This window comes from Salvelinus alpinus, chromosome 7, assembly GCF_045679555.1.
Source record: "Salvelinus alpinus chromosome 7, SLU_Salpinus.1, whole genome shotgun sequence".
Classification (NCBI taxonomy): domain Eukaryota; kingdom Metazoa; phylum Chordata; class Actinopteri; order Salmoniformes; family Salmonidae; genus Salvelinus; species Salvelinus alpinus.
Window position 1 is genome coordinate 41,280,884 of NC_092092.1, and position 26,768 is coordinate 41,307,651.

The 26,768-nt window shown below is 42.2% G+C and overlaps 1 protein-coding gene across 1 annotated transcript in view; it reads right to left on the minus strand.

Annotated features, from left to right (window-relative positions):
* Positions 1-26,768, minus strand: part of LOC139581033 (src kinase-associated phosphoprotein 1-like) — a 50,059-nt gene that overhangs the window by 16,413 nt on the left and 6,878 nt on the right. Inside the window, 8 exon segments of the mRNA XM_071410348.1 lie at positions 1,580-1,689; positions 1,986-2,039; positions 4,667-4,879; positions 4,882-4,908; positions 6,312-6,375; positions 6,500-6,624; positions 6,745-6,828; positions 6,941-7,021. Coding sequence (XP_071266449.1) covers positions 1,580-1,689; positions 1,986-2,039; positions 4,667-4,879; positions 4,882-4,908; positions 6,312-6,375; positions 6,500-6,624; positions 6,745-6,828; positions 6,941-7,021 — 758 coding nt within the window.

The following is a 26,768-nucleotide window of genomic DNA, read 5'->3' on the forward strand; positions in this document are numbered from 1 at the left end:
TGAGCAGCAGCTAAGTTAGAAAAACGAATGTGTGCATAAAATAACACATGCGCAGAATGTGATCCGGATCTTACGCTTTAAGAAAGAGGTTTCCGGAGGGGCGGGCGGGACGTGGGGGAAAACTCAGTGTATGTAGCCTCGGCCTTAAAAATAACAGTTTGTTAGCACCATTGATTTAGCACTTAGAGCGTGTCCTTATTACTTTGTAATTATGGGCAGTGTTGACATAGAGCCCATACACCCAGCCTACCCCAACACCCCAAGCCTCTGTTCAGGAGAATTTATGGGCCTTAGTTTTATTATGGCCATTTTATGTCTGTGTTCCCCAGTTAGAGTTAGGCTTAAGTTGCAGCCAAGGGCCTGTATTTCATTCGTAGAGGTCAGGATTCCCAGGAAACCCCTGTTAAACTAAATCGACTGCTCTACTGACGCACCAGAGAGGGAACAGGGATTGCCCTCCCTTAAGGCTCGTTAAAACAAACATAGCCACGTAGGGTCCTAATCATGTGATTCATGTAATTCATGAGGAAAATACGGTACAAGGTTATGAGTGTGAGTAGGACACGGGTGGACTAGTGTCACACTAAACCAAAGGCTTCCATTCAGAAACAGACAGGAAGGAATCACCTCGAAATGAATTACAATGAGGCCCTCACTTTCAATCCATTACGGGACCGTTAGAATGCTCTGTTGTAGTCTATCTGCTTGACAAAACGAGTCATCTGCATCATTATAGCCGTGTACCAGATGGTACAGCTACAGCCACTAACAGTTGGTCTGTTACAGTGAAAGCTAGGTAAGCCAACACCTACACTGAAAGGTAATACTGTAGAAATCCTAAAACACTTGAAGGCTGGTAACGTCTTCTTGATCCACCTCCAACAGATTCAGAGCAGGTGGCATTATTACGCTTCTATGAAAAATGTAGTGGGTTGTTTTGACATTCCCTTATAAACTAGTACACATAGACACATGCTCTTAAATAAAGGCCAGCTACTGTGTTCAACTAAAAATGACTCTTAACTCTTCCTATAAAATACCACTTGTACATAGTGTAAAAAGAGGATATATGATGACACACAAATCCAAGCCTTCCAAAATAGCTTCAATCTGCGAATTAGGTCCTGAAAAGGTTAGTGGGCGGCGGTGCCCAAATTACAACACATTGATTTCCACTAGAGTGGCTGTAACAAGTAGATAGACTGCATGTTACTACACAATTGCCATAAAACACAGGGAAATAGATTGAGGGGGGAAAAAAACGGAGATGCAGGATGTTTCACCTGCAATTTGTGTTGAACACATCGGAGTTTCGCATGGCTGCTCTCTCAATTAACCCCCATGATACAGATACAGAGTCAGTAATGAACCACAATCCCATTACTGAACATCTGATGGGCATTTCCCCCCCCACTGGCCTTGGAATAGACAATGGATGGGTTGGAGTTAGACTTAAATAAGTGTTACAAAGAGGGATTGAGGCGTTATTTGGAAAATATCAGAATAGAATAGAACATACTATATGTGGCATGTTGCTGAAGTGTATGAAGGAACTTTGACTGGCGTTGTTGATGCTGACCTTACTGACGATATAGATGAGGTCACCTCTCTGGAAGGCCAGCTCATCAGGCTCGTCTGCCTCGCAGTCCCACAAGCCCTGGTAGTAGTTGGCATAGTCCATGGACCAGACTAAGGAAAAACACACAATGCTGTTACCTAAAATATGTCAGTAATACGCCTATCTTTAACTCTATAAAAGGCACACCTACACACCTCCTCTCTAGAACAGCAGCTTGCTGATATCTAATTTCCTTCACACCCTCATCTCTCTTGTATTAACATAAACAGCTGACAAAGGCTGACAAAGAGGACTTTGTGGAAGATGAAAAGTTGATACAGATTGTTGAAAGGGTATCCAACATTTATACAGTAATGTTTTGACTTTCCTATTTTGCTGGTCAATGCGTGCTCTTTGGGGTTCAGACCTGGTTTTGTGCTCTTCTCACTGATCTCCTCAATGGGTTCTGGAAAGTCATCGTCTGGAAAATGGGATGAAAACAAAAGAGGTGAGAAATTCCAAGACCTTTCCTGAAAAAGATAATGCACTTTCTGTATTGTGGAGATGTGGGTACCACCTGTCTTCCCACCACCTCCCTTGGCCCTGGCGCCCTCACGCAAAACTAGAATAGTCACAGTAAGCAAAATTACGTAAAAAATATGTATTTTCCAGAAGTTAAGATCTGAATGAAAGGTGAAAAGATATTTTCCATATGTTTAAAATAAATATTTTCCAGGACTTTGAAAAGGTATCTTTTCCAGACGTTGAAAAATAAGTGTTTCCAGACGTTGAAATCAGGTTCATTTTTGGTTCTGAATGAAAGTGGAAAATACTTATTTTCCGGATGTTGAAAATAAGTATTTTCCTGACGTAAAAAAATTGTATTTTCCGGATGTTAAAATCAGGCAAATTTTGGGTTCTGAATGAAAATTGAAAATAAGTAATTTATAGACGTCTATGTTTAGGCCAAATCAAGGCTGGTCCAGACCAGACAGAATCTGAGCCAAACATAGACGTCTATCATTGGTTCAGATTTGGTCCGGACCGGACCAGAAACCAATGTTCTTGGATGTGGAAATCAAGGCCAGTCCGGACTGCACCAAAAAAAGACGTCCAAAAGATGTCCAAAAGACGGTTCGTGCTTACAGAGGTGTAGCCTACAGCGTTGCCTGAAATTTTATTTTATGAATGCCCATCTATGTGGTAAGCCCACCATTTGTAAAACAGGCCATTGCAGTGGCTTTATTAGTCCTGATCCTGTGACTAATCAATTTGGCTATTTAAGCACTGAATATCAACTACCCAACTTTATCAGGAGTTTTCGTGAGCTTATTTGCAATTTGTTTACACAGCGGGAAATGCAGAAGTGTTTTCTTTTTCGCTATGATCAACATGTCAAAAATTGAAGGATACAAACTTGAAATCACTGATCAATGACAACAGGGTGAAACTCCTGGACAACAGTTGTGATTGTCCATTCCATATTGTCCATTTTACTTCGACCTGTCCTGTTTTTAGGATATGTTGTTTGTTAACATGACAGTGCATTTATTACTTGCTTGAGCGCCATTTAGGTTTGGCAATTTGATCGGAGAAACCTGCATGATGTAAAAAGTGTCCGTCTCATTACATTGTCATACATTTTATCTCCAGCCTGTAGGCTTCAGAAAAGGCCACATACTCTTTCTACCATATCCTATATCTGCTACATGATTTATGTTAGCTCATTTTTTTTGACAGAACGTTGGTGGATTGCCACAGCGATGCGTCTCTCCAAAAACACCCTGGAGAGGTGCGCTGGAAATGGACAATAGAAATATTTTGCACCCCTGCCTTTGACAACACGGGCAAAGCTTATCACAGGGTGTCATCAGCGCTCACCTAAAAAGCCCATATGCCACTGGTTGGAAGAAATCGTCATTGTTTTTGGGCAGAATTATGTGATGTTTTATGTGTTGTTGTTGGAGGTGAGTTTAGCTCAGAAAATGCTGGCGCCATAGGAGGCTGCCTAATCCTGCCTATTGAGCCCGCCGGCCTTGCCTACACGCAGCCAATAGGGCACTTACTCTACCTTACGTTTTAACAGTGCTAATCAATTGCCCAGACAAGCAGGGATGTGCACTTTACCACATTTCAATGAACAATAGAGTTTTAAACTTTTAACATATGCTACTGTTAATTTTGAATCACATAAACCAAATATCTAAAGGGGACATTTCTCAACCTTAGCCTTATAGAGCTAGATGTGACATGGATTACGGGCGTGGCACCTCGTGGTCTGAGGGGTGACAGTGATATCCCTGCTCTCTGTCTCCCACATCCATCGTCACGCTGTCAGTCTGACAGTAAAGCCACCAGCCAGCAACCCTATACACCCTCCAGACCAACCTGCCCTCTGCTTCCAGTAACAGCAGGGAAAAGACACACACACGAAGATGCACATGTGCACACACACGTGCACACACACGCGCACACACACGCGCACACACACACACAAATACACCCAGACCACTGACCAATACACCTACTGCACCAACTTAACAGCCATGGTTACCCATTAAAAAGTTAACTTGTTACAATAATTATAATAATATGAAAATATCTTTCTTTAAAAGAAATATGTGAAAAGAACAAGGCTTGTAATCAATGTACTACGTCCAGTGCCTTTTAAGAACATCTGAGAGCGATCAAAGAAGGAAAGAGAGATTGATAAGTGATAGGGTGAGAAAGTGAAAGAAACAGACATTCGATACACCATCTGTGGTCAGGGTCTGTACCCATCCCAGATGGCTTTTTATGGTGAAAAGGCAGTTGGCAAGACACATATCTCTCCAACCAATGATTTCGCCAAAGGGGAAACAGAATCTTGATGTATCTTAAATGGAGTGATGGATAATGACACTGAGAAGTCGCCCCCTTTGGTCGTTCTCAGGATCCCTTCAGCCACCCACCTGCCTGTGGGACAGTCCTGTATCTCCTCTGTAACAGCAGCCAGACCTCTGACACTCTTATTAAGAATAAATGATTTATAAGAATGTAATTAGTCTTTGAGTTACAGTGATAGTGATGCATCTCTGAGGGGTAATGAGAATGTGTGTGTTCTCATACCTGGGAGCACCTCGTAGATATCATCCTCCTCTTCTTCCTCCTCCCCCTCTTGCCCCCCCTGCTTGGGCCTCCATTCCTCCTGGCTACTGAGAGAGGCTTTGGCCTGCTGGGGCAGGACGGAGGCGGGGGTGGGACGAGGGGGAGGGCTGGCCGCCCCGGTCACCCCCTCAATGTCATCATAGGTCTCCTCCTCCTCTTCCTCTTCCTCATCTCATCAAAGGGGATGAAGCTGGAACTCAAATCTGCATGGGACACAGACATGGCATAAAATAATGAGCAGTCTCTCTCTCTCTCTCTCTCTCTCTCTCGCTCTCTCTCTCTCTCTATCTCTCTCTCTCTCTCTCTCTCAATTCAATTCAATTCAATTCAATTTGCTTTATTGGCATGACGTAACGATGTACATATTGCCAAAGCTTATTTTGGATATTTACAATATAAAAATAAATAAAATGAGAATCAAAATTGTCAACAGGACAACAGTAACAACAATAACCAAGTGTCAAAATAACCATACATTCAACAATAACAATAAACATACAGTAGAGTACATGTGCAGGTTGATTGGTCTGTCAGACACTGTCCCTCAACTTATGGCAGGCAGCAATGTAGTGCGCTGCCAACCCACAGCTCTCTGCGTCCTCCCCCAACAGGCTAGCCTCATCAGAGAGGTCTTCGAAACCTTGAATAAGGGTTTCAAATTTGGGAAAATGACACTCTCTATTCACTCACTCTCTACTCACTCTGATATGAGAGGGGGTCACTGTATTTTAGATGTTTCCAAAACTTAATTGCTCTTTTTTTAGTTTTTATTATTAGTGGATATTTGCCTAATTCTCTCTCTCTCTCTCTCTCTCTCTCTCTCTCTCTCTCTCTCTCTCTCTCTCTCTCTCTCTCTCTCTCAGCATGAGCTATAACCAGTTGAGTATCCAAAGGGCCCAGAGTAGAAGATGGCATCCACTGACTTCCCCATTTGATTATATTTGAAAAGATATCTGTGAAACATCTAGTCATTCCATTGGACATTCATGTACTCCTTTGATGAACAGTTGGCGGGAAAAAGGAAAAATCCACCCTTCATAAATCCAGAGCAAGTAACAGAGAGCAAAATCTTCGCCTCAAACTCCATGTCTATCTGGATCTTGTTAAGTAGTAAAAGAGGACAAGACAAATGATGGGGTGTCTGTTACATCCCGCAAATCAGCCCATTTAAGAGCAGCCGGTGCAGCTCGCCTCTCTCAGATGGAACAGCGCTGTGATTGCTGACGACTGGGCACTGCAACACAGGGTATCAGGTCCTCTGTGATACACCATAGGCCAGGCAGAAATCAATGCCGCTAGAAGATAACCAGAACAACTACCAATCAATTTCCCGTAAGGGGGAAATTATTAGGGGGGGGGGGGACGACACATGACATGAATGCCTTGTGACGTAGCGGATGAGGAGGTTTGGAAGGCGTCTGATTGGTCGTTTTGGGGATGGATATATTTGGGAATGGATATAAAATGGTTTGTTTTCTGCCCTTTCAGGCAAAAAGGCAGTGAGGCAATACCAATCTAACAGAGGACAAGAAAACATACATAGTCATCGCTATATCATTTTCTACTGCTGTGTCTTTGAAATCGTTTTCGAACTATGCTGATATACCTTTCAGGACAAAGTTGATCTGATCCACCCATTCCCTGGCCTCTCGCGGACTGCTAGCAGTGAACTGGGGAGGATAGACACCATCATAAAGTATGATCATTAGGTCAGACTGGTATGCTATGAAACATTACTGTCATTCAATCCCATTGTTAGGAGTCAGTTGTATTGTTATTGCACTGTACACCCACCTGGAAGGAGCGTCGGTCAGGGGCACTCAGCTCAAAGCAGGCATTCTTCTTGGAGTCTTTACGTAGGTTGGCCACCAGCTCTGCACTGTAGCCATTGATATAGAAGGAACCCTTCTGCTGCTTGTCTGAAGGAAGAAGTGTCAACTGAATCTCCTCACCAAAATGTTCACATGTATGAGTTCCAGGCATAAATAACTACATGGGTAAATTGTATGTCTTAGTGTTATGTAAGGGATCAAACCAACCCTTGTCGCTCCCGAAGTAGTAGAATATTGTGTTATTGAGGACACACCATCGCTTTTGCCATTCTAAGCTGAAGAAGCTGTGATCTAAATGGAAAACGTAATGAAAATAACAAATAATGTCATTCTTCCCACACGTCTTTAAATGAGCACTCAACATTCCATAATTCCATAATAATCGACTCCATAATCTTAGTACCCCGTCGTTTCTTCTCCAGGTAGCCTTGTTTCAAGATGTTACTGAGATCCTGGGCTGCCACCATTTGGATCTCCTCAAAGTCTGTAGAAGATCACAAAGTAGGATACATATAAGATGACAGAAAAATGTTGGTCTATTATTGTATTCGTCATGGACTCCACGTTGAAGATGGTTCTCTCATACCCAGGAAGCAGCAACAGCCAGCTGTCCCTGGATCAAATACACCACTGCTAGCTTAGGGGAAACTGGGATCAATACATTTACAGCACTTCTGTAAATGTACTGAGATGACAGAACAATTTTGGTGCTGCAGATTAGCGATGCAGCAGAAACACTACGTCTGCTCCCACTGCAAAATCAAATCAAATCAAATTGTATTTGTCACATGCGCTGAATATACAACAGTGAAATGCTTACGTACAAGCCCTTTAACCAACAATGCAGTGGGGAATGAACAGAAAGGGTCTCTGTATGACTCCCTCCTGGTCTGGAGCTTCAGTCATACAGTGACTCTGCACCTCAGAGGCCTTTAGGTGTGTGCTATTAACTGACATCTAACAGATGTGGTACAGAGAGCCGCACCGTGTCACACATGTAGCAGTGTAAAATCAGGGCAAGCTCAGGACCCTGAGACCTGACGCCTCCCTCTGCAACTGGATCCTGGACTTCCTGATGGGCCGCCCCCAGGCGGTGAGGGTAGGCAACAACACATCCGCCACGCTGACCATCAACACCGGGGCCCCTCAACAGTGTGTGCTTAGTCCCCTCCTGTACACCCTGTTCACGCATGACTGTGTTGCTGCGCACTATTCCAAAGCCATTGTCAAGTTTGCTGACGACATGACAGTGGTAGGACAGATCACCAACAACGATGAGGCAGCCTACAGGGAGGAGGTCAGAGACATGGCAGTGTGGTGCCAGCACAACAACCTCTCCCTCAACGTCAGCAAGACAAAGGAGCTGATAGTGGACTACAGGAAACAGAAGGGCGAGCACGCCCCCATCCACATCGATGGGGCTGTAGTGGAGCGGGTCGAGAGCGTCAAGTTCCTCGGAATTAACATGGTCCACACACACCCACACATTTGTGAAGAGGGCACGACAGTGCCTCTTCCCCCTCAGGAGGCTGAAAAGATTTGGCATGGGCCCTCAGATCTTCAAAAGGTTCTACAGCTGTACCATTGAGAGCATATTGACAAGCTGCATCACCACTTGGTACGACCACTGCAAGGCACCCGATTGCAAGGCGCTACAGAGGGTGGTGAGTATATCACTGGGGCCAAAGACTCCAACCAACCAAGCCATAGACTGTTCTCTCTGCTTCCGCACGGCAAGCCGGTACCAGTGGACCAAGTCGGGAACCAACAGGACCTTGAACAGCTTCTACCCCCCCAAGCCATAAGACTGCTAAACAAGACTGCTAAATAGCTAATCAAATGGCTACCCGAACTCCCTGCATTGACCCTTCTTTGCACTAACTGTCTTGCACTGACTCTATGCACACACACTAGACTCTACCCACACACTCACACATACAGTGCCTTCAGAAAGTATTCACAACCCTTGACTTTTTCCACATTTTGTTGTGTTACAGCCTAAATTTAAAACTGATGTCACTGGCCTACACACAATAACCCATGTCAAAGTGGAATTATGTTTTTGGGCATTTTTACAAATGAATTAAAAATGTAAAGCTGAAACTGATTGAGTCAATAAGTATTCAAACCCTTTTTTTATGGCAAACCTAAATAAGTTCAGAAGTAAAAATGTGCATAACAAGTCACATAAGTTGCATGGACAGTGTTGCAACAATAATGTTTGACATGATACAATTATCTGTAAGGTCCCTCAGTTGAGCAGGGAATTTTAAACACCGATTCAACCACAAAGACCAGGGAGGTTTTCCAATGCCTCGCAAAGAAGGGCACCTATTGGTAGATGGGTAAAAAATTTAAAAAAATATGAATATCCCTTTGAGCGTGAAGTTCTTAATTACACTTTGGATGGTGTATCAATACACCCAGTCACCACAAAGATACAGGCGTCCTTCCTAACTCAGTTGCCGGAGAGGAATGAAACCCCGGAGGGATTTCACCATGAGGCCAATGGTGACTTTAAAACAGTTACAGATTTTAAAAGGCTGTGATAGGATAAAACTGAGGATGGATTAACATCATTGTAGTTACTCCACAATACTAACCTAAATGACAGTGGAAAGAAGGAAGCCTGTACAGAATCAAGATTTTCACAAATGTGAATCCTGTTTGCAACACGGCACTAAAGTAATACTACACAAGTAATCACTTTATCCCTTCCTTATATGTACAGAACTACCTAAAATGATCTTGTACCCCTGTACATCGACTCGGTACTGGTGCTCCCTGTATATAGCCATGTTATTCTTTACTCATAATTGTTATTCATTATTCAATATGTATTCATTCCTCGTGTCACTATTTATATATCTTTTTTAAAATCTTTAACTCTGCAATGTTGGAAACGGACCCGTAAGCATTTCACTGTTAGCCTACACATGTTGTTTATGAAGCATGTGACAAATACAATTGGATTTGATTTAAACATCCACTCCATCTTCACTTTGACTTTAAATGGCCATTATTTGTCTCTCTTTACGACTCCATCTAGGATTCCACAGTTGAATGGAATTCAACCAAAGTGCCTGTCCTCCTGAACATACATGACAAAACAAAGCTCAATCCCAACCACTTTTCAATTAACCTGTCATCAGGCTTGAGCCTAGTTACCAAGGAGGGAGGATGGGGGAACAGGTGGCCCCCTTTGGTTTGGGGTGCAGGAGTTATTTAACGCCCATTTATACTAGTCTGGGTGACCTTTAATTCAATTCGGACCACTGATGACAGAAAAAGAGGCCTGGATTCCATCCCCTTTGAACCAGACCTTGACTTTCAACGAACAAAACCAAACACACTGCGCCACAACTGAGTTTTCTTGTCCAAAAAAGGTAGATGAAACCCCCAAACGTTCAGCGGAGCGTCTCTCTCATTTATTACAAAATCCAAAACACGAGAGAGGAAGAGACAGAGCTGATAGCTTCTAGTCTGCCACTGGTAGAGCTCCCCTAGCCAAAATGTCAGCGGCTATCTGCCCTTGTTGTTTTACTGTATGCAAATGAACCTGGTCCAGAGTGCAATGGAATCAAAGTCATATCTGAACTTCATGCCGTATAAGGAACATAACAGAGATTCACGTTATAAGCCCATCCTATGCGTGTGTGACATATAAATGCTGCACAAGGTGGTCACTGGCGGTCAACTCAGAGTACGGTCCAAGACACCTCATGACACTACCACACTCACATATCACTCTGCTCTGTGGATGACTTGACTCGTGTCACTAGAAATACGGCAGCTAGCGCTACGCCGCTACAGACTATTTTGTTACAGAGAACCTTATCATAACAAAAGCCCAGTCACCTCATCCATCCAGTGCTCTGTTCCAGGCCTGCTTCCTTGTCATGGCACCTTTTAATCCCCTCATCCATCTACTTCCTTCCCTTTTCAAAGGTCTTTCCCAGTTAATAGTTGAGGAGACATAAAGTCAACAAAGGGACGGTTAGATTTGCTTGAATCAGTAAAGAACAGAACAATGGCTTCTCACACTCAAAGGGAGCTCCTTGACCAGGCCTCATGGTTTAAACCAGGGATGTGTTTCATACTGGATTTAAAATATATCGCAACGGTCGCGGAATTGGTCTTACAGCTTAAAAAATTCACCAACAATTAAGGGGCTGGGGATTTAGAATGGTTCTTGATTGGTCCAGGGTTCTATCACAGGGTAGCAGTGTAACCTTAAAGTTCACATACTGTACATTCAGAAATCCTACTCCCCTGACATATTTTTATCCCACCCCTCTGTATAACAAATTCCGATTGGTTGAGAGCAAGCAATACCTCGTCTTATGAAAATACTTATCAACAGCTATACCAATGTATCTACTCTTGGTTTGAGCCAAAATGTGAAAATATTTATTAAAAACATGTATGATTCACACAAACCACAAATACAGAATCCAATTTGTTTCAATTGGAATGTTTCTTAAAACACAGACACATAAAGAAGAAATTAGATGATATTTTCCCTAAACTGAAGAGCACCATCTATTGAAGGCTTCTTCCAAATCCTAAATCCAAGATGGAAGCTGTTCTTCTATCAATCGTAAATTGCATTATTAATTATTCAGCGCTACGCATCTCCTTTATTTTAATTCTTTCCTGTCTAAATTAGTGTCATTCATATCATTTATATTGTTATTAATTAAACAGATATATACCTACAAAAACCCCATGTTAACCCTTAAACCAAAGTGATATATGATGCATGTGAGCTGCCATAGCAGTGTCATGGCCACTCTCTCTCATTTGGTTATTCACCCTTCGTCTCAGCATGGTGTTACGAGCTCAGCAGTTGATCCAGCAAAAAATCTCTTGATTTATGTGATAATGACCAGAAGGAGTTAATGTATTCTCCCATTAAAATCCACTTTAGTTATGCTGCAAGTCAATCCGGGGCCGGCTAGAGAGTGAATCACAATGAAGGCAAATGGTAGGTGGGAGGACGAACACATTATATTATATCTATATTGCCATAACGCAACAAATATGTTATAAAAACAATAAATGGTGTAAAGAGGCTGTCCGTGATTTACATTGAGTAACATAAAAATCTCAAGGTAGCCTGCCTGGTGTGCAGGGTGCTGCCCAGACTCAGTGTGTCAGCTCAATGTGAAACTACCCTGGGTAGGTGTCAACATAACCTGGGTTAAATTACTCATCGTTACCTGGAGGGCCTTGCCATATACAGCTGCTAACCATCCTATCCAGGAGTGGACTTTCTCCTAATCAGTTTTAGGTGAGCCAAAATGGTTGTGTCCTGGAACTGTTCAAGCTGAGTCAGGTGGGTTAGTAGAGCAGGTGAATTGATGACACACCTCTTACCGGGAGAGGATTAGGATAGGAACCATACTGTTTCTCCTCAGTAGTCCTTGGATCCCTAGCACTAGCCTCTTCCCTGTGTCTTTTGCTGAGAAAGATACTGCGTTGAGTCTGAGTAGAGATAAAACAGGGCCAAGACCTGACCTCCGTGTGAACCCTGCTGATGAGGTGAACCAGAAGGAAGAGGGTGGCCCCCCCAGGCCTGGGGGACGGAGTGAGAGGGAGGAATGCTGCTTTGGAAGACAGAGCGACAGTGTGACCCCCTCCGACACTGTCCTTAATTAGGAAAAAGGATCCACTCAGTGCACCCTCACCCTGCCCAGCACTCCATCTGCACACAGCCCAGGCTAAATGGAGACATTTCTCCTCATTACAGTAGGAGAGCCTCCTTCTTCCCTGTGTGTGCATCCCTCCACAAAGCCACTGTCAGGGGGAGGAGGAGAGACACAGAGGCTCTGAGGTTAAAGACCAAATGTCCTCCCTGCCCCCAACTCCAACCACTGATCTGATTAGGATTTTACTCATCGATACGCAGAGCATATAGAATCAATCTTGTAATGTACGCTTCTGAGCAAAAGCATACAGTAGAGGTAGAGGTCCATGTTTTATTTATGTAAATAGAATGTACAGTATGTTATGTATCGGTATTGTGATAGCAACGAGAGGTCAAATATTAGCCTCTGTGTAGGCCAATGGCTATGAGGGGGAGCAGATCGCTTGCCTTTCTGTGCCTCCTATGCAGGATAAAAAATATTGTGTCAGTCCTGCCAGGCTCTGCTGCTTTCCCATTCCCTGTGCCAGTGTTCAGGGGCAGAGGGAGCAATCTTAAGTGACATCAGATTCCCCCTGGGCAGCCATAAGGAGTGACTACATCGCCCTAAATTCCCTCTCATAGATTTACAACCACTATTCAAATGCTTAACTGCAGATACAATTATCCTCTAATCACAGGGGATGGCTTTCAGCCGCCTCACTGACACTTGGAAAAACTACAGTCGGGATACGAATACCAACAATGGCGGAGCACGGCCCACAGGAAAGTTTGTCTATCTGTGATAAAACACTGAATACAACAGCAAACCAATGAGGGAGTTTTGGATGAAAATGTATAAATCTAGATCGGCATAGAGTGGGAATAATAACAAAAATAGGGATTCAGATGGCATACATATTGGCAGTTGCCTCATTTACATCAGGAAGCAAAGTACAATTGTTTTGTGCTAACATTGTGGGAACTGAGAAGTAGCAGCAAAAGAAAATCTAAGTAAGCTAAACCTGGGATTAATGTATAATTGATCATCTAAAAAAGTACAATTAAAGCCATTTTGGATAAGAAAATAATTGCCTTACTAATTGTATGTTTTGATAGAGGCTATTGTAGAGAAATTGATTCAGTATAAAAGACATGCAATAGAACGTTTTTCTATGGAAATATAAAATAATATCTATTTTTTTGTTGTTTACATACAAATCTAAATGAAGATGTATCAGCCAGCCAATAAGGGGGGAAATGTCTAGAAAGTTAGAGTTTCCTTGATCATGTCATCTGTCTAACGAAAACCTCAGTGATTCTTCAATTTGTGGAAAAATATTGATCATTATTAGCCATTCTAATGTACCAATACATTTTATTTGATGAGAAACAAGGGCTAAAACTGGTGGAAGATACTGTACCTTGTTCTACATAAAATAAATAGCAAATAAACATTCGTTTTTTTCATCAACATGGAAAGGATGACCTTCTATTTAGACCAATTTAGTAAAACCAATAGCATATTTCAAAACAAAATGAATGGGCTATTATATTATATTGAATGTAACACGTCAGTTTGTAAGTAGATTGTTGTAGTAGGCCAATACTGTATAAATTCAGAATGAGGGAATTCTTCTAGCATTTGCAGAAGGAAAATGTAAGAAAAATGTAAGAAAATCTAAACCTGTCCGCTGTCAGAAATATGTAAATGATGGCCTACACAATCATTCTTACCGCATAGTTGAAATCAGAGCCATAAATACTGCATATAGATTGCCTTCAGAAAACATTCACCCACTTGATTTTCCCCCACATTTTGTTGTGTTACAGCCTGAATTTAAAATGGATTAAATATAGATTGTTTTTGTCACTGGACTTACGCACAATACCTCATAATGTTAAAGTGGAACTATGTTTTTGAAATGTTTACAAATGAAAAACTGAAATGTCTTGAGTCAATAAGTATTCAACCCCTTTGTTATGGCGATGCCTAAATAAGTTCAGGAGTAAACATGTGCTTAAAAAGTCCCATAATAAGTTGCATGGACTCACTCTGTGTAATAATAGTGTTTAACATGATTTTTGAATGACTACCTCTTCCCTGTACCCCACATATACAATTAATCTGTATACAGTGGGGAGAACAAGTATTTGATACACTGCCGATTTTGCAGGTTTTCCTACTTACAAAGCATGTAGAGGTCTGTAATTTTTATCATAGGTACACTTCAACTGTGAGAGACGGAATCTAAAACAAAAATCCAGAAACTCACATTGTATGATTTTTAAATAATTAATTTGCATTTTATTGCATGACATAAGTATTTGATCACCTACCAACCAGTAAGAATTCCGGCTCTCACAGACCTGTTAGTTTTTCTTTAAGAAGCCCTCCTGTTCTCCACTCATTACCTGTATTAACTGCACCTGTTTGAACTCGTTACCTGTATAAAAGACACCTGTCCACACACTCAATCAAACAGATTCCAACCTCTCCACAATGGCCAAGACCAGAGAGCTGTGTAAGGACATCAGGGATAAAATTGTAGACCTGCACAAGGCTGGGATGGGCTACAGGACAATAGGCAAGCAGCTTGGTGAGAAGGAAACAACTGTTGGCGCAATTATTAGAAAATGGAAGAAGTTCAAGATGACGGTCAATCACCCTCGGTCTGGGGCTCCATGCAAGATTTCACCTCGTGGGGCATCAATGATCATGAGGAAGGTGAGGGATCAGCCCAGAACTACACGGCAGGACCTGGTCAATGACCTGAAGAGAGCTGGGACCACAGTCTCAAAGAAAACCATTAGTAACACACTACGCCGTCATGGATTAAAATCCTGCAGCGCACGCAAGGTCCCCCTGCTTAAGCCAGTGCATGTCCAGGCCTGTCTGAAGTTTGCCAATGACCATCTGGATGATCCAGAGGAGGAATGGGAGAAGGTCATGTGGTCTGATGAGACAAAAATAGAGCTTTTTGGTCTAACTCCACTCGCCGTGTTTGGAGGAAGAAGAAGTATGAGTACAACCCCAAGAACACCATCCCAACCGTGAAGCATGGAGGTGGAAACATCATTCTTTGGGGATGCTTTTCTGCAAAGGGGACAGGACGACTGCACCGTATTGAGGGGAGGATGGATGGGGCCATGTATCGCGAGATCTTGGCCAACAACCTCCTTCCCTCAGTAAGAGCATTGAAGATGGGTCGTGGCTGGGTCTTCCAGCATGACAACGACACGAAGCACACAGCCATGGCAACTAAGGAGTGGCTCCGTAAGAAGCATCTCAAGGTCCTGGAGTGGCCTAGCCAGTCTCCAGACCTGAACCCAATAGAAAATCTTTGGAGGGAGCTGAAACTCCGTATTGCCCAGCGACAGCCCCGAAACCTGAAGGATCTGGAGAAGATCTGTAGGGAGGAGTGGGCCAAAATCCCTGCTGCAGTGTGTGCAAACCTAGTCAAGAACTACAGGAAACGTATGATCTCTGTAATTGCAAACAAAGGTTTCTGTACCAAATATTAAGTTCTGCTTTTCTGATGTATCAAATACTTATGTCATGCAATAAAATGCAAATTAATTACTTAAAAATCATACAATGTGATTTTCTGGATTTTTGTTTTAGATTCCGTCTCTCATAGTTGAAGTGTACCTATGATACAAATTACAGACCTCTACATGCTTTGTAAGTAGGAAAACCTGCAAAATCGGCAGTGTATCAAATACTTGTTCTCCCCACTGTATCTGTAAAAGGTCCCTCAGTCGAGCAGGGAATTTCAAACATAGACTCAATCACAAAGATCACCTATTGGTAGATGGGAATATTTATTTTTAAAGCAGACATTGAATATCCCTTTGAGCGTGGTGAAGTTATTAATTACACTTTGGATGGTGTATCAATACACCCAGTCACTACAAAGATACAGGCGTCCTTCCTAACTCAGTTGTTGGAGAAGAAGGAAACCACTCAGGGATTTCACCATGAAGCCAATGGTGACTTTAAAACAGTTACAGAGTTTAATGGCTGTGATAGGAGAAAACTGAGGATGGATCAACAACATTGTAGTTACTCCACAATACTAACCTAAACGACAGAGTGAAAAGAAGGAAGTCTGTACAGAATAAAATATATTATAATACTGCTGCCTTGCAGTTATGGTGGGTGATCAGTGACAGTTCAAAAATGCAATGCTTAAAGTACCCCCACCACCCACCCCAGAGGAAGTTGCCACCACGTCATTTCCTTTCTTAGAGAGGAAATGCACAGTTCGGTTCCACCTCCGAAGAATGACGAAGACTACTTATACATATTCACGTATAGGGTGTGGGAATTTCCACGTGGAGTTGATAAACATCAACAAATAGGGTACTGACGGCTGTCAGTGTAGCTAGCTAGCACGCTAACCTATATCTAGCTAGCTAATCTGTTGTTGCTGTTTTTTTAACTACACCGTATTCAAAAGATTAGCAAACTGGCTCTAAGGCTGGTTCTGGAGCTGGATTTGTCATAAGCATTGATTTAGGGAAAACTTCGCCACAGATGGAAACCACTTGCCTATCTTTGACGTCAGCATCTATTGTTATCTCCAAAGTTTTTACATCTTCCATAAATTGCGAATCCGCCATAGAAATAGTTAGAAAGTATAAGATGAGGCTCCGGTTATATGGATAACTATTGGAAGATAGCTGATATGGTTTTTCTATATTGTAATGGACACGATGCAACCTTTGATAGGTAAGCTACAGGCAGGTTTCGGCCTACGTACAGCAAAGCCAAGTCATCCGAGCTCATGGTTCTCACAGGGGAAGTGAAAAGATATGAGCAAAGTCATTTTTTAGCCTGATCATGCATGCTGCAAATGACATGTAACTAACTATAAGTTCCTTGAATTTTCTTTTGCGGGTGCCTTTTCGTTATCTGGATAGACACTTGTGGTTTCTAGCTAACGCTACACCAATCAAAGCAGTACAGCATGTAGTGACACAAAACGTTAGTGGTCAAAACCAATCTTGGGGCGACGGGGGAGCAGCTTTGCAAAATGCTATCATATCATGCAATTATACCATTTATTTAAAATATATATATACAGAAAAAATATTTTGAAAATTGACAAATTCTATATTTTTTTTAAATTGCTCTATGGCTCAGGCGGCCAAGTGGACACAAGGCTGTTTGGCTCATCTCAGTCGTGAAGAGGAATAACTTTGCAGCTGTTTCTGATTAATAAACAATGCTTGTGGGTGGTAACATTCAAATAAAACCTAGCCCTGAAACGAAACGTAGGCTTCAAATATTTTTTACATCATAGGAAAAGACACCGCATTTACACACATTTGCATGAAGTGGGCAGTTCGGGATTTGTCACTTCAAGCCCAAATATATCATACTTTAACTAAAACGATGACTTTTTGACTTAAATCGTTGTGCAACATCATGGTTAAGCTCTGGCCATCGGGCGTTTAATTGCTAACTAGGAATGTGAAAACAATCCATTCATTTCTATTTTCATGTTATTGCAAATGATTCATGCCACAATTAAAACTGCAAAGTAAAAATAGAAAATGGTTCAATTCAAATAGAAAATGGTAAACAGAAATGTTTTATAAAAATGGTAAATGGTAAAAGGAAAAAGAGAAATGGTAAACAAAAAATCGTAAATGCAATGTGCATAGGGAATTTGAAAGTGCCTGTTTTCCTTTTCCAGCTACCCAATTAAGCATTTTCTCTTTCATTTTCCATTTTAATTTTCAACGTGTATGCAAATTGCTTCTTGGAGGCGTGAACCAAGAGAGCAATACAACACCGTCATGTAGTAGTATATCCCAGCCATGCCGGGCTTCTGTACATGGATTTTAAACTAGTATAACCAACTCACAGGCTGTGAACCAACCCAACCCAGGTCTCCTGCGAACCAGAAAAGCATAGACTTGAAGCTGAAGCCTGGCATTGATTCGGGGAGCGAATGCAACTCTTCAGATCTCAGGCAAGGTTAGGCCTTCATGTGTGGTAACTGAATCACCTCAGTTACAATTCACCATCCTTTGACCTCCTCCTCCTCACAGAGACCCATCTGAGTCACAGGACAAACAGTCTTCTGCACATCAGAAGAGCACATTAGTCCACTAAACCAAAGCCTATAGCCAATGCAACTATTCAGGTAACTATTCAAGGTTACTCATCATGCGAACTACTAACCAGGAAGAAGTGGTTCGGTGACTACTCACAACCCACATGTGATGAATAATTTTGCCTTGTGTTGAGTAACTTTGGCTTAGCAGGCTAATATGTTCTTCTGGTTTACAAAACACCAGATTCAAACCCCGGTGGTTACACTAGTCTAAAATCAATCCACAGCCAGCGTGACATGTCTAGGATGTACAACTACATGGTGGTGCCGTGTTTCTCGTCTGGTTCACGCCTCCAGGAAATCATTTGCATACACTTTGAAAGTGAAAGTGAAAAGAGAGAGGTTGGAAAATGAAAACAGCCACTTTCCATTTCACTTTGCTCATTGCATTTACGACGTTCTGTTAATCATCTGCCATTTTCTGTTTACGATTTTCATTTTAACTTTGTAATTTCATTGTAGCATGAATCGTGTGCAGTTATATGAAAATATAAATGCATTTATAATGTTGTGCATTTCAATTGAGCATTTAAGTTTTGCATTTTGGAACTGGCACAGATCACCCTCCCTATGTGTCTGATTATGTACATTGTCATTTTTTTATTGGTTATAGAATATCAATATTTCTTAGACACTTATATGGGCTTTACTGAATTAACAATAATAGCATTTGATTTTTAATCAATGTATCAACGTAGTAACATAATTGATCATTTATGAGAACAATAAACATACAAGAAAAATAACCAGAATTTAAAATATCAGTGTCACTGAGGTAATTTAGTGCCAAAAGTCCAATAAAGTAATCTGCTATTTGGATAGAATAAGCCTCGCTCTATGATTAGATTTAGCCCATTATTATTTGCATTGTGGTGTGCTTGCTGATGAGTGTTATTTAATCATTTTACTTGCTTTTTAAATCAATTTAACTTATGGATCAACACTATATTAATATAATGTTGAGAGCTTCCCATGTTTGGAATACACTGCCATCAGACACACATAACTGCACCACCTATCACACTTTCACAAAAAAACATGAAGACATGGCTAAAGGCCAATCAGATTTGTGAACATAATCCCTGGTTGTGTATTGCCGCTTTCCATGTTGTCTGTAGCTTGTGAGGTGTGGAAACACTTTGTCGCTTTTATGGATTTTGTCTTGTTGCTTTTTGTGCTATGTTGCTCTGTCTGCATGCTGCGTCTTGCTTGTCCTATGTTGCTCTGCGTGTGCTCACTGCTCAATGATTGTCTGTATTGTTATTGTAATTGTTTTTAAATAACCTGCCCAGGGACTGTGGTTGAAAATTAGCCGACTGGCTAAAACCGGCACTTTTATTGAAACGTTGATTAATGTGCACTGTCCCTGTAAAGATACAAATAAACTCAAACTCAAATCTATCTACATAGGCCTATTATGTGGTGAATTCACATCAAGTGGTTTCAATCATTGATATACACATTTTCCATGAGCTGTTTATTCAGAGGGGAGAGGTTTATTGCTAACAATGTTTTTGTTTTCAGAAGAAAACAGACAGATCTGCATTAGGACAAACTCCCAAACTCAGGATTAATCCTCGCATGACGATTATCAGTAGAACAATCTAATCCGGCCGTAAGACGCTACAGAGGGTAGTGCGTACAGCCCAGTACATCACCGGGGCCAAGCTTCCTGCCATCCAGGACCTATATACTAGGTGGTGTCAGAGGAAGGCCCCAAAAATTGTAAAAGACTCCAGTCACCCAAGTCATAGACTGTTCTCTCTGCTACCGCACGGCAAGCGTTACCGGAGCGCCAAGTCTAAGTCCAAAAGGCTCCTTAACAGCTTCTACCCCCAAGCCATAAGACTGCTGAACAATTAATCAAATGGCTACCTGGACTATTTACATTGTACCCCCCCCCGCCCCCCCCCCCACCCACTTTGTTTTTACACTGCTGCTACTCGCTGTAGAAATTACCTCGACTAACCTGTACCCCTGCACAATGACTCGGTACCGGTACCCCTGTATATAGCCTCGGTATTGTTATTTTATTGTGTTACTTTTTATTAAAAAAATGTACTTTAGTTTATTTAGTAAATATTTTCTTAATTCTATTTCTTCAACTACATTGTTGGTTAAGGGCTTGTAAACTAAGCATTTCACGGTAAAGGCTACACCTGTTGTATTCGGCAGATGTGACAAATAAAATTTGATTAGATTTTTTGACAACATTTTACTACTGTGTTTTTACAAGATTGAGTGTGTTATTTTCCACACAGAGTGATCCCACACTATTTCCCTGAGATAAGGCTAAGTTACAATACAGGCTACAATATATCATTGGAGATCATTTCCATTGAAGATAAGCAATCTGCTCACAAAGTACAGGCACATGGTTCCACACAGAGGCAACCCTGTCACGCTGACACACACAGTGCGATTCGCTCTCCAGAGGTATCCCTGATGAACAAGAGGGATGCATCGAATTCAGTGTCCTCAAATGACTCCACAAGGGCATGTTAATGACCTCAAAGTGCTACATTAAAGCCCCAATTAAACAAAAGAATCCCAGAGGCCTTGGAAGCTGTTGTGCCACTGTCTTTGCACAGGCCAACACATCTCTCTACTCTCCATTTATTACCCTAAGAAATCAGCGGGCCACCTGGGCTTGGCATCAAAACTTGATTCATCTCCAGAAATGGATTCAAGTGGAGAGAAAAATCAAATTCTCATTTGCAAGACAGGAGGGGGGAGAGGCAAGGGAGTGAATGCAGGAGATACCTGGGAAGCCTAACCTCTGGGTGAACCTAGCGCATGTGATAGTTTTGCTATTTGTCTGTGTCATTGAAAGCTAAAGGGGATATTAGAACCACCCAGCCCGGGCTTCCCACTCTGCATGCTGTCTATGTAGACCAGGGGTGTCAAACATACAGCCCGCGGGCTGGATCTAGCCCATGATGGGGTCCAGTCCAGCCCACGGGGGTTTGAGTAAAAAAAAAATATATATATATTTTTTAAATAAACTTAATTTACTTTTAAATGACTAAAACCAAATCGAAACTGTGCAGAAATTATAATGGACCTACATTCATACCGTTTTTTTACTGTGTCCAACTCGCAAAAAAATCACCAAACAATCAGGGAGCAAAAAACATTTCCAAAACAATGTATAGAGAACAATTTATTCCAATTTTTGACGGCGAGGAAATATAAGACATTTTCAGTGCTGTCCTCTGGACCTCGTCGAATATCGAATGCGGCCCCCGGGGCAAAATGTGTTCGACACCCCTAATGTCGACTGTTACACGTTGACATTCTCACAGCCCTGTTTCCTCTGTGTGTTTTACCAAAGACTTACACCAGAAAAACAATTAAACAAAGGAAATGAAGGAGAAAGCTGAAACAAAATAGCTTTTTACAGAAGCTGCCAGAAAACAACATGGCAGAGCTTGTAGTGGGGGCCAGGAGACAAGAGTGATGAATGCCCCTCAGTTAAAGACATCCAAATCCCCCCCTTCAAGCAGTCCTCTCCTCTTGCCAGGCAGCATGAGAGAGTGTTGGAGATGAATAGTCTAAACAGGGAGAGAGGGCGCAGAAGGAGAGCGAGGGGGAGAAAAGGAGCAGGGAGAGAAAGGAAAAACTATCAGCATCTGCAGCAGCACAGTAGCCCCAGGGGAATAGCGTGAACTTTTGAACCCTGATGCCAGTCTTGTAATGTGTCTCTTGACTACAGCAGAGGGGAAGAGCGAGGGAAAAGGAGAGAGTGAAGGAGAAAGGAAAAAAAGAACATGGTCAATCATATGTTCTGTGCATCCTGCAAATGAGTAGCACGAGTGGCTTGAAATCCGTGCACCAATGAACACTGGAAAAGGAATCTCCCAGCAGCTCTGTTTTCTGAAGGGTGGGTATTCCCAAGTCAAAAGAAATGTAGAGCTGTGGAGTTACTATGGGCAGCCAGGTCAATATTCTAGACAAGGTTACTGGGTTCTGACAGGTCACAGATTGACCAGCCAAGAGGCCAAGGGTCAGAAGTTCACTGAGTGGATAGACAACATGACCACTCACAGGGAGAGCCAGGTCTGCTTCTCACAGAAGTTCTAAGTACTGTAGCTGAGTCAGCAAAGTACCAGCGAAAATAAAGATAATCTGTATCTGAGGTATTTTTGTATTTGTATTTATTAGGGATCCCCATTAGCTGCTGCCAAGGCAGCAGCTACTCTTTCTGGGGTCCAAACACATTAAGGCACTTACATTACACATGTACAAAAATATAAAACAGTACATCATATAACATTATTAGACCACTACATAGCTACAATACAAAATGTATAATACCACCATACAACAGTATACAATGCACGTGTGTAAGTGCATGTGCTAGCGTATGTGTGCGTATGCGTGTGTCTGTACCTGTGTGTGTGTGTCTCTTCACAGTCCCCGCTGTTCCATAAGGTGTATTTTTATCTGTTTTTGAAATCTGATTCTACTGCTTGCACCAGTCACCTAATGTGGAATAGAGTTCAATGTAGTTATGGCTCTATGTAGTACTGGGCGCCTCCCATAGTCTGTTCTGGACTTGGGGATATTGAAGAGACCTTGTGGGGTATGCATGGGTATCCGAGCTGTGTGCTAGTAGTTTAAACAGACAGCTCGTGCATTCAGCTTGTCAGCTTACAAAAACAAGTAGTGATGAAGTCAATCTCTCATCCACTTTGAGCCATGAGAGATTGACATGCATATCATTAATGTTAGCTTCCTGTGTACATTTGTTCTGAGTCAATTGTCATTCTCCTAAATCCCTCTTTGTGGCACCTTACCACACGACTGAACAGTAATCCAGGTGCGACAAAACTAGGGCCTGTAGGACCTGCCATGTTGATAGTGTTGTTACAGTAAGTAGGCAGAGCAGCGCTTTATGGAGAAACTTCTCCCCATCTTAGCTACTGTTGTATCAATATGTTTTGACCATGAGAGTTTACAATCCAGGGTTACTCCAAGCAGTTTAGTCACCTCAATTTGCTCAATTTCCACATTATTCATTGCAAGATTTAGTTGAGGTTTAGGGTTTAGTGAATGGTTTGTCCCAAATACAATGCTTTTGGTTTTTGAAATATTTAGGACTAACTTATTCCTTGCCACCCAGTCTGAAACTAACTGCAGCTCTTTGTTAAGTGTTGCAGTCATTTCAGCCGCTGTAGTCGTTGACGTGTATAGAGTTGAGTCATTACTCAAAGCCAGTGGCATGTTGTTAGTAAAGATTGAAAAAAGTTAGGTGGCCTAGACATCTGCCATGGGGAATTCCTGATTCTACCAGGATTATGTTGGAGAGGCTGCCAATAAAGAACATCCTCTGTGTTCTGTTAGACAGGTAACTATTTATCCACAATATAGCAGGGGGTGTAAAGCCATAACACATCCGTTTTTCCAACAGCAGACTATGAACAATAATGTCAAAAGCTACACTGAAGTCTAACAAAACAGCCCCCACAATCTTTTTATCATCAATTTCTCTCAGCCAATCATCAGTAATTTGTGTAAGTGCTGTGCTTGTTGAATGTACTTCCCTATAAGCGTGCTGAAAGTCTGTTGTCAATTTGTTTACTGTAGAATAGCATTGTATCTGGTCAAGCACCATTTTCCCCAAAAATTTACTAAGGGTTGGTAACAGGCTATTTGAGCCAGTAAAGGGGGCTTTACTATTCTTAGGTAGCGGAATTACTTTTGTTTCCCTCCAGGCCAGAGGGCACACACTTTCTAGTAGGCTTAAATTAAAGATATGGCAAATAGGAGTGGCAATATCATCTGCTATTATCCTCAGTAATTTTCCATCCAAGTTGAGGTTTAACAGCTTCCTCCACTAAAACCACTTACTATACAGAGGCCATTCAAGGTCGAGCCACAACCCCACAAATCTCTTTATTTATTTAGTCCTGCGTTATCTTTGACTGGGGCAGGTGCATCTTTAGATACTGTATACTACCCACTAACCTTTTTCCTCTATGCAATTTTGTTCTCGATAGCATAGTTATAACTGATAGCATAATATAATTGAAAGCAAACTCTTTCCGAACTAAATTATACCAATCAAAACACAAAAATGTTACGTTAGCACACTCTTTGGCAATTCAAATTCTAGATTTACATTATATTGACCCAATGTAAGAAAAAATGTATACTATTTATTTGAAATTACTATTTCAAATTCAAAATGTTTATCTTGGCCTTTTTCTTATTGGCCGTAATTGATGCAGGAAATAGTGTTGGCACTGTCAGAGCTGGAGCCTGCTGCCCATTGTCTCTGATATCTATCAGTCAGCAGACACAAGGGCCCAGGCTACCTGCATTCTCTGATACCACACAGTAGCTCTGCCTACCCCTGCTTCTAACGAACAGACCTTTCTCACCACTCAGACACACCTGAACAAATATAGGAGATAACAATATATGAGCACAATCATTATGACTACAAAAATGTTGCGGAAGCAGAGATACAGTATCAAAACCCAATCTCCTCTGGCCGCTCCTGATACAATGGTCCGATGCAAATACTTTCATCGCCTCGGCTGCCAACCAATATCACTATACTTCTTTTAAGACAGATCGTAAACTTGACACTGCAAAATGGCATGCCAAGACTCATAGTACTTTGACCCCCATCTCCTACTTCCCTCCCTCTGCTTCTCAAGTCCTCCTCACACTGGAGGAGTGCTGGGTGGTGATGGGGGCTGTTGTCAACCAGGCTGGGGTGAGACTGCAGGCACGGACGGTCAGGTCAACTGTGTGGTCGGCGGGTGAAACGCAGTTCAAATTACCATGCAGACACGGAGGCAAACAATAGAGGGTCCATCTGTTCCTGTCAGCCATTACGAATCTGGTGTCAGCCAGTCCACTGGAGACAACAGGCCAGGCCATTTAGTGAAACAACACTGGGCGCTGTGTCGGCGACTACATCGAATGCACTTATTCAACACTCAGGTTAGGGAGCAGAGAAATAGAGGCAGTCAAATTCCCATGTCAAATACCTACTGAGTGTCAACATCCATTTACCTATACTTACTTCCTGCAGTTCTTTCAATCCCTTGTAAACTCAGCAACAAAAAAAAGTCCTCTCACTGTCAACTGCTTTTATTTTCAGCAAACTTAACATAACAAGATTCAACAACTGAGACATAAACTGAACAAGTTCCACAGACATGTGACTAACAGAAATGGAATAAAGTGTCCCTGAACAAAGGGGGGGGGGGGGTCAGTCAGTATCTGGTCTGGTCTTCCCTGTAACGCACAGCGTTGAGATTGCCTGCAATGACAACAAGCTCAGTCCGATGATGCTGTGACACACCGCCCCAGACCATGACGGACCCTCCACCTCCAAATCGATCCCACTCCAGAGTACAGGCCTCGGTGTAACGCTCATTCCTTCGACAACAAACGCAAATCTGACCATCACCCCTGGTGGGACAAAACCGCGACTCGTCAGTGAAGTGCACTTTTTGCCAGTCCTGTCTTGTCCAGCGACGGAGGGTCTGTGTCCATAGGTGACGTTGTTGCCGGTGATGTCTGGTGAGGACCTGCCTTACAACAGGCCAACAAGCCCCCAGTCCAGCCTCTCTCAGCCTATTGCAGACAATCTGAGCACTGATGGAGGGATTGTGTGTTCCCGGTGTAACTCGGGCATTTGTTGTTGCCATCCTGTACCTGTCCCGCAGGTGTGATGTTCGGATGTACCGATCCTGTGCAGGTGTTGTTACACGTGGTCTGCCACTGAGAGGACGATCAGCTGTCCGTCCTGTCTCCCTGTCTTAGGCATCTCACAGTACGGACATTGCAATTTATTGCCCTGGCCACATCTGCAGTCCTCATGCCTCCTTGCAGCATGCCTAAGGCATGTTCACGCAGATGAGCAGGGACCCTGGGCATCTTTCTTTTGGTGTTTTTCAGAGTCAGTAGAAAGGCCTCTTTAGTGTCCTACGTTTTCATAACTGTGACCTTAATTGCCTACTGTAAGCTGTTAGTGTCTTAACGACCGTTCCACTGGTGCATGTTCATTAATTGTTTATGGTTCATTGAACAAGCATGGGGAAAAGTGTTTAAACCCTTTACAATGAAGATCTGTGAAGTTATTTGGATTTTTACGAATTATCTTTGAAAGACAGGGTCCTGAAAAAGGGACGTTTCTTTTTGCTAGGTTATCTTTAGAAATTCTATTGTTTATTATTCTCATAAGGCTAAATACATTCGAACAATTTGGGATTTTTACTGAGTTGAGAAAAAATAAGAAACCCGCACACCGCTCTTGCTAGTATCACTGCTCTTTATTAAGCTTTACATATCGGCCTCAAGGCCATAGACATTGCTCCACCCACATCCGTTCAATGCATTGAACGGATGTCGGTGGAGCAATGCCTACATTAGGGTGCAAATTAAAAACACTCACAAGAGCTCTGACGAAGGGATTGAGGCCGATACGTAAAGCTTAACAAAGAGCAGTGATACAA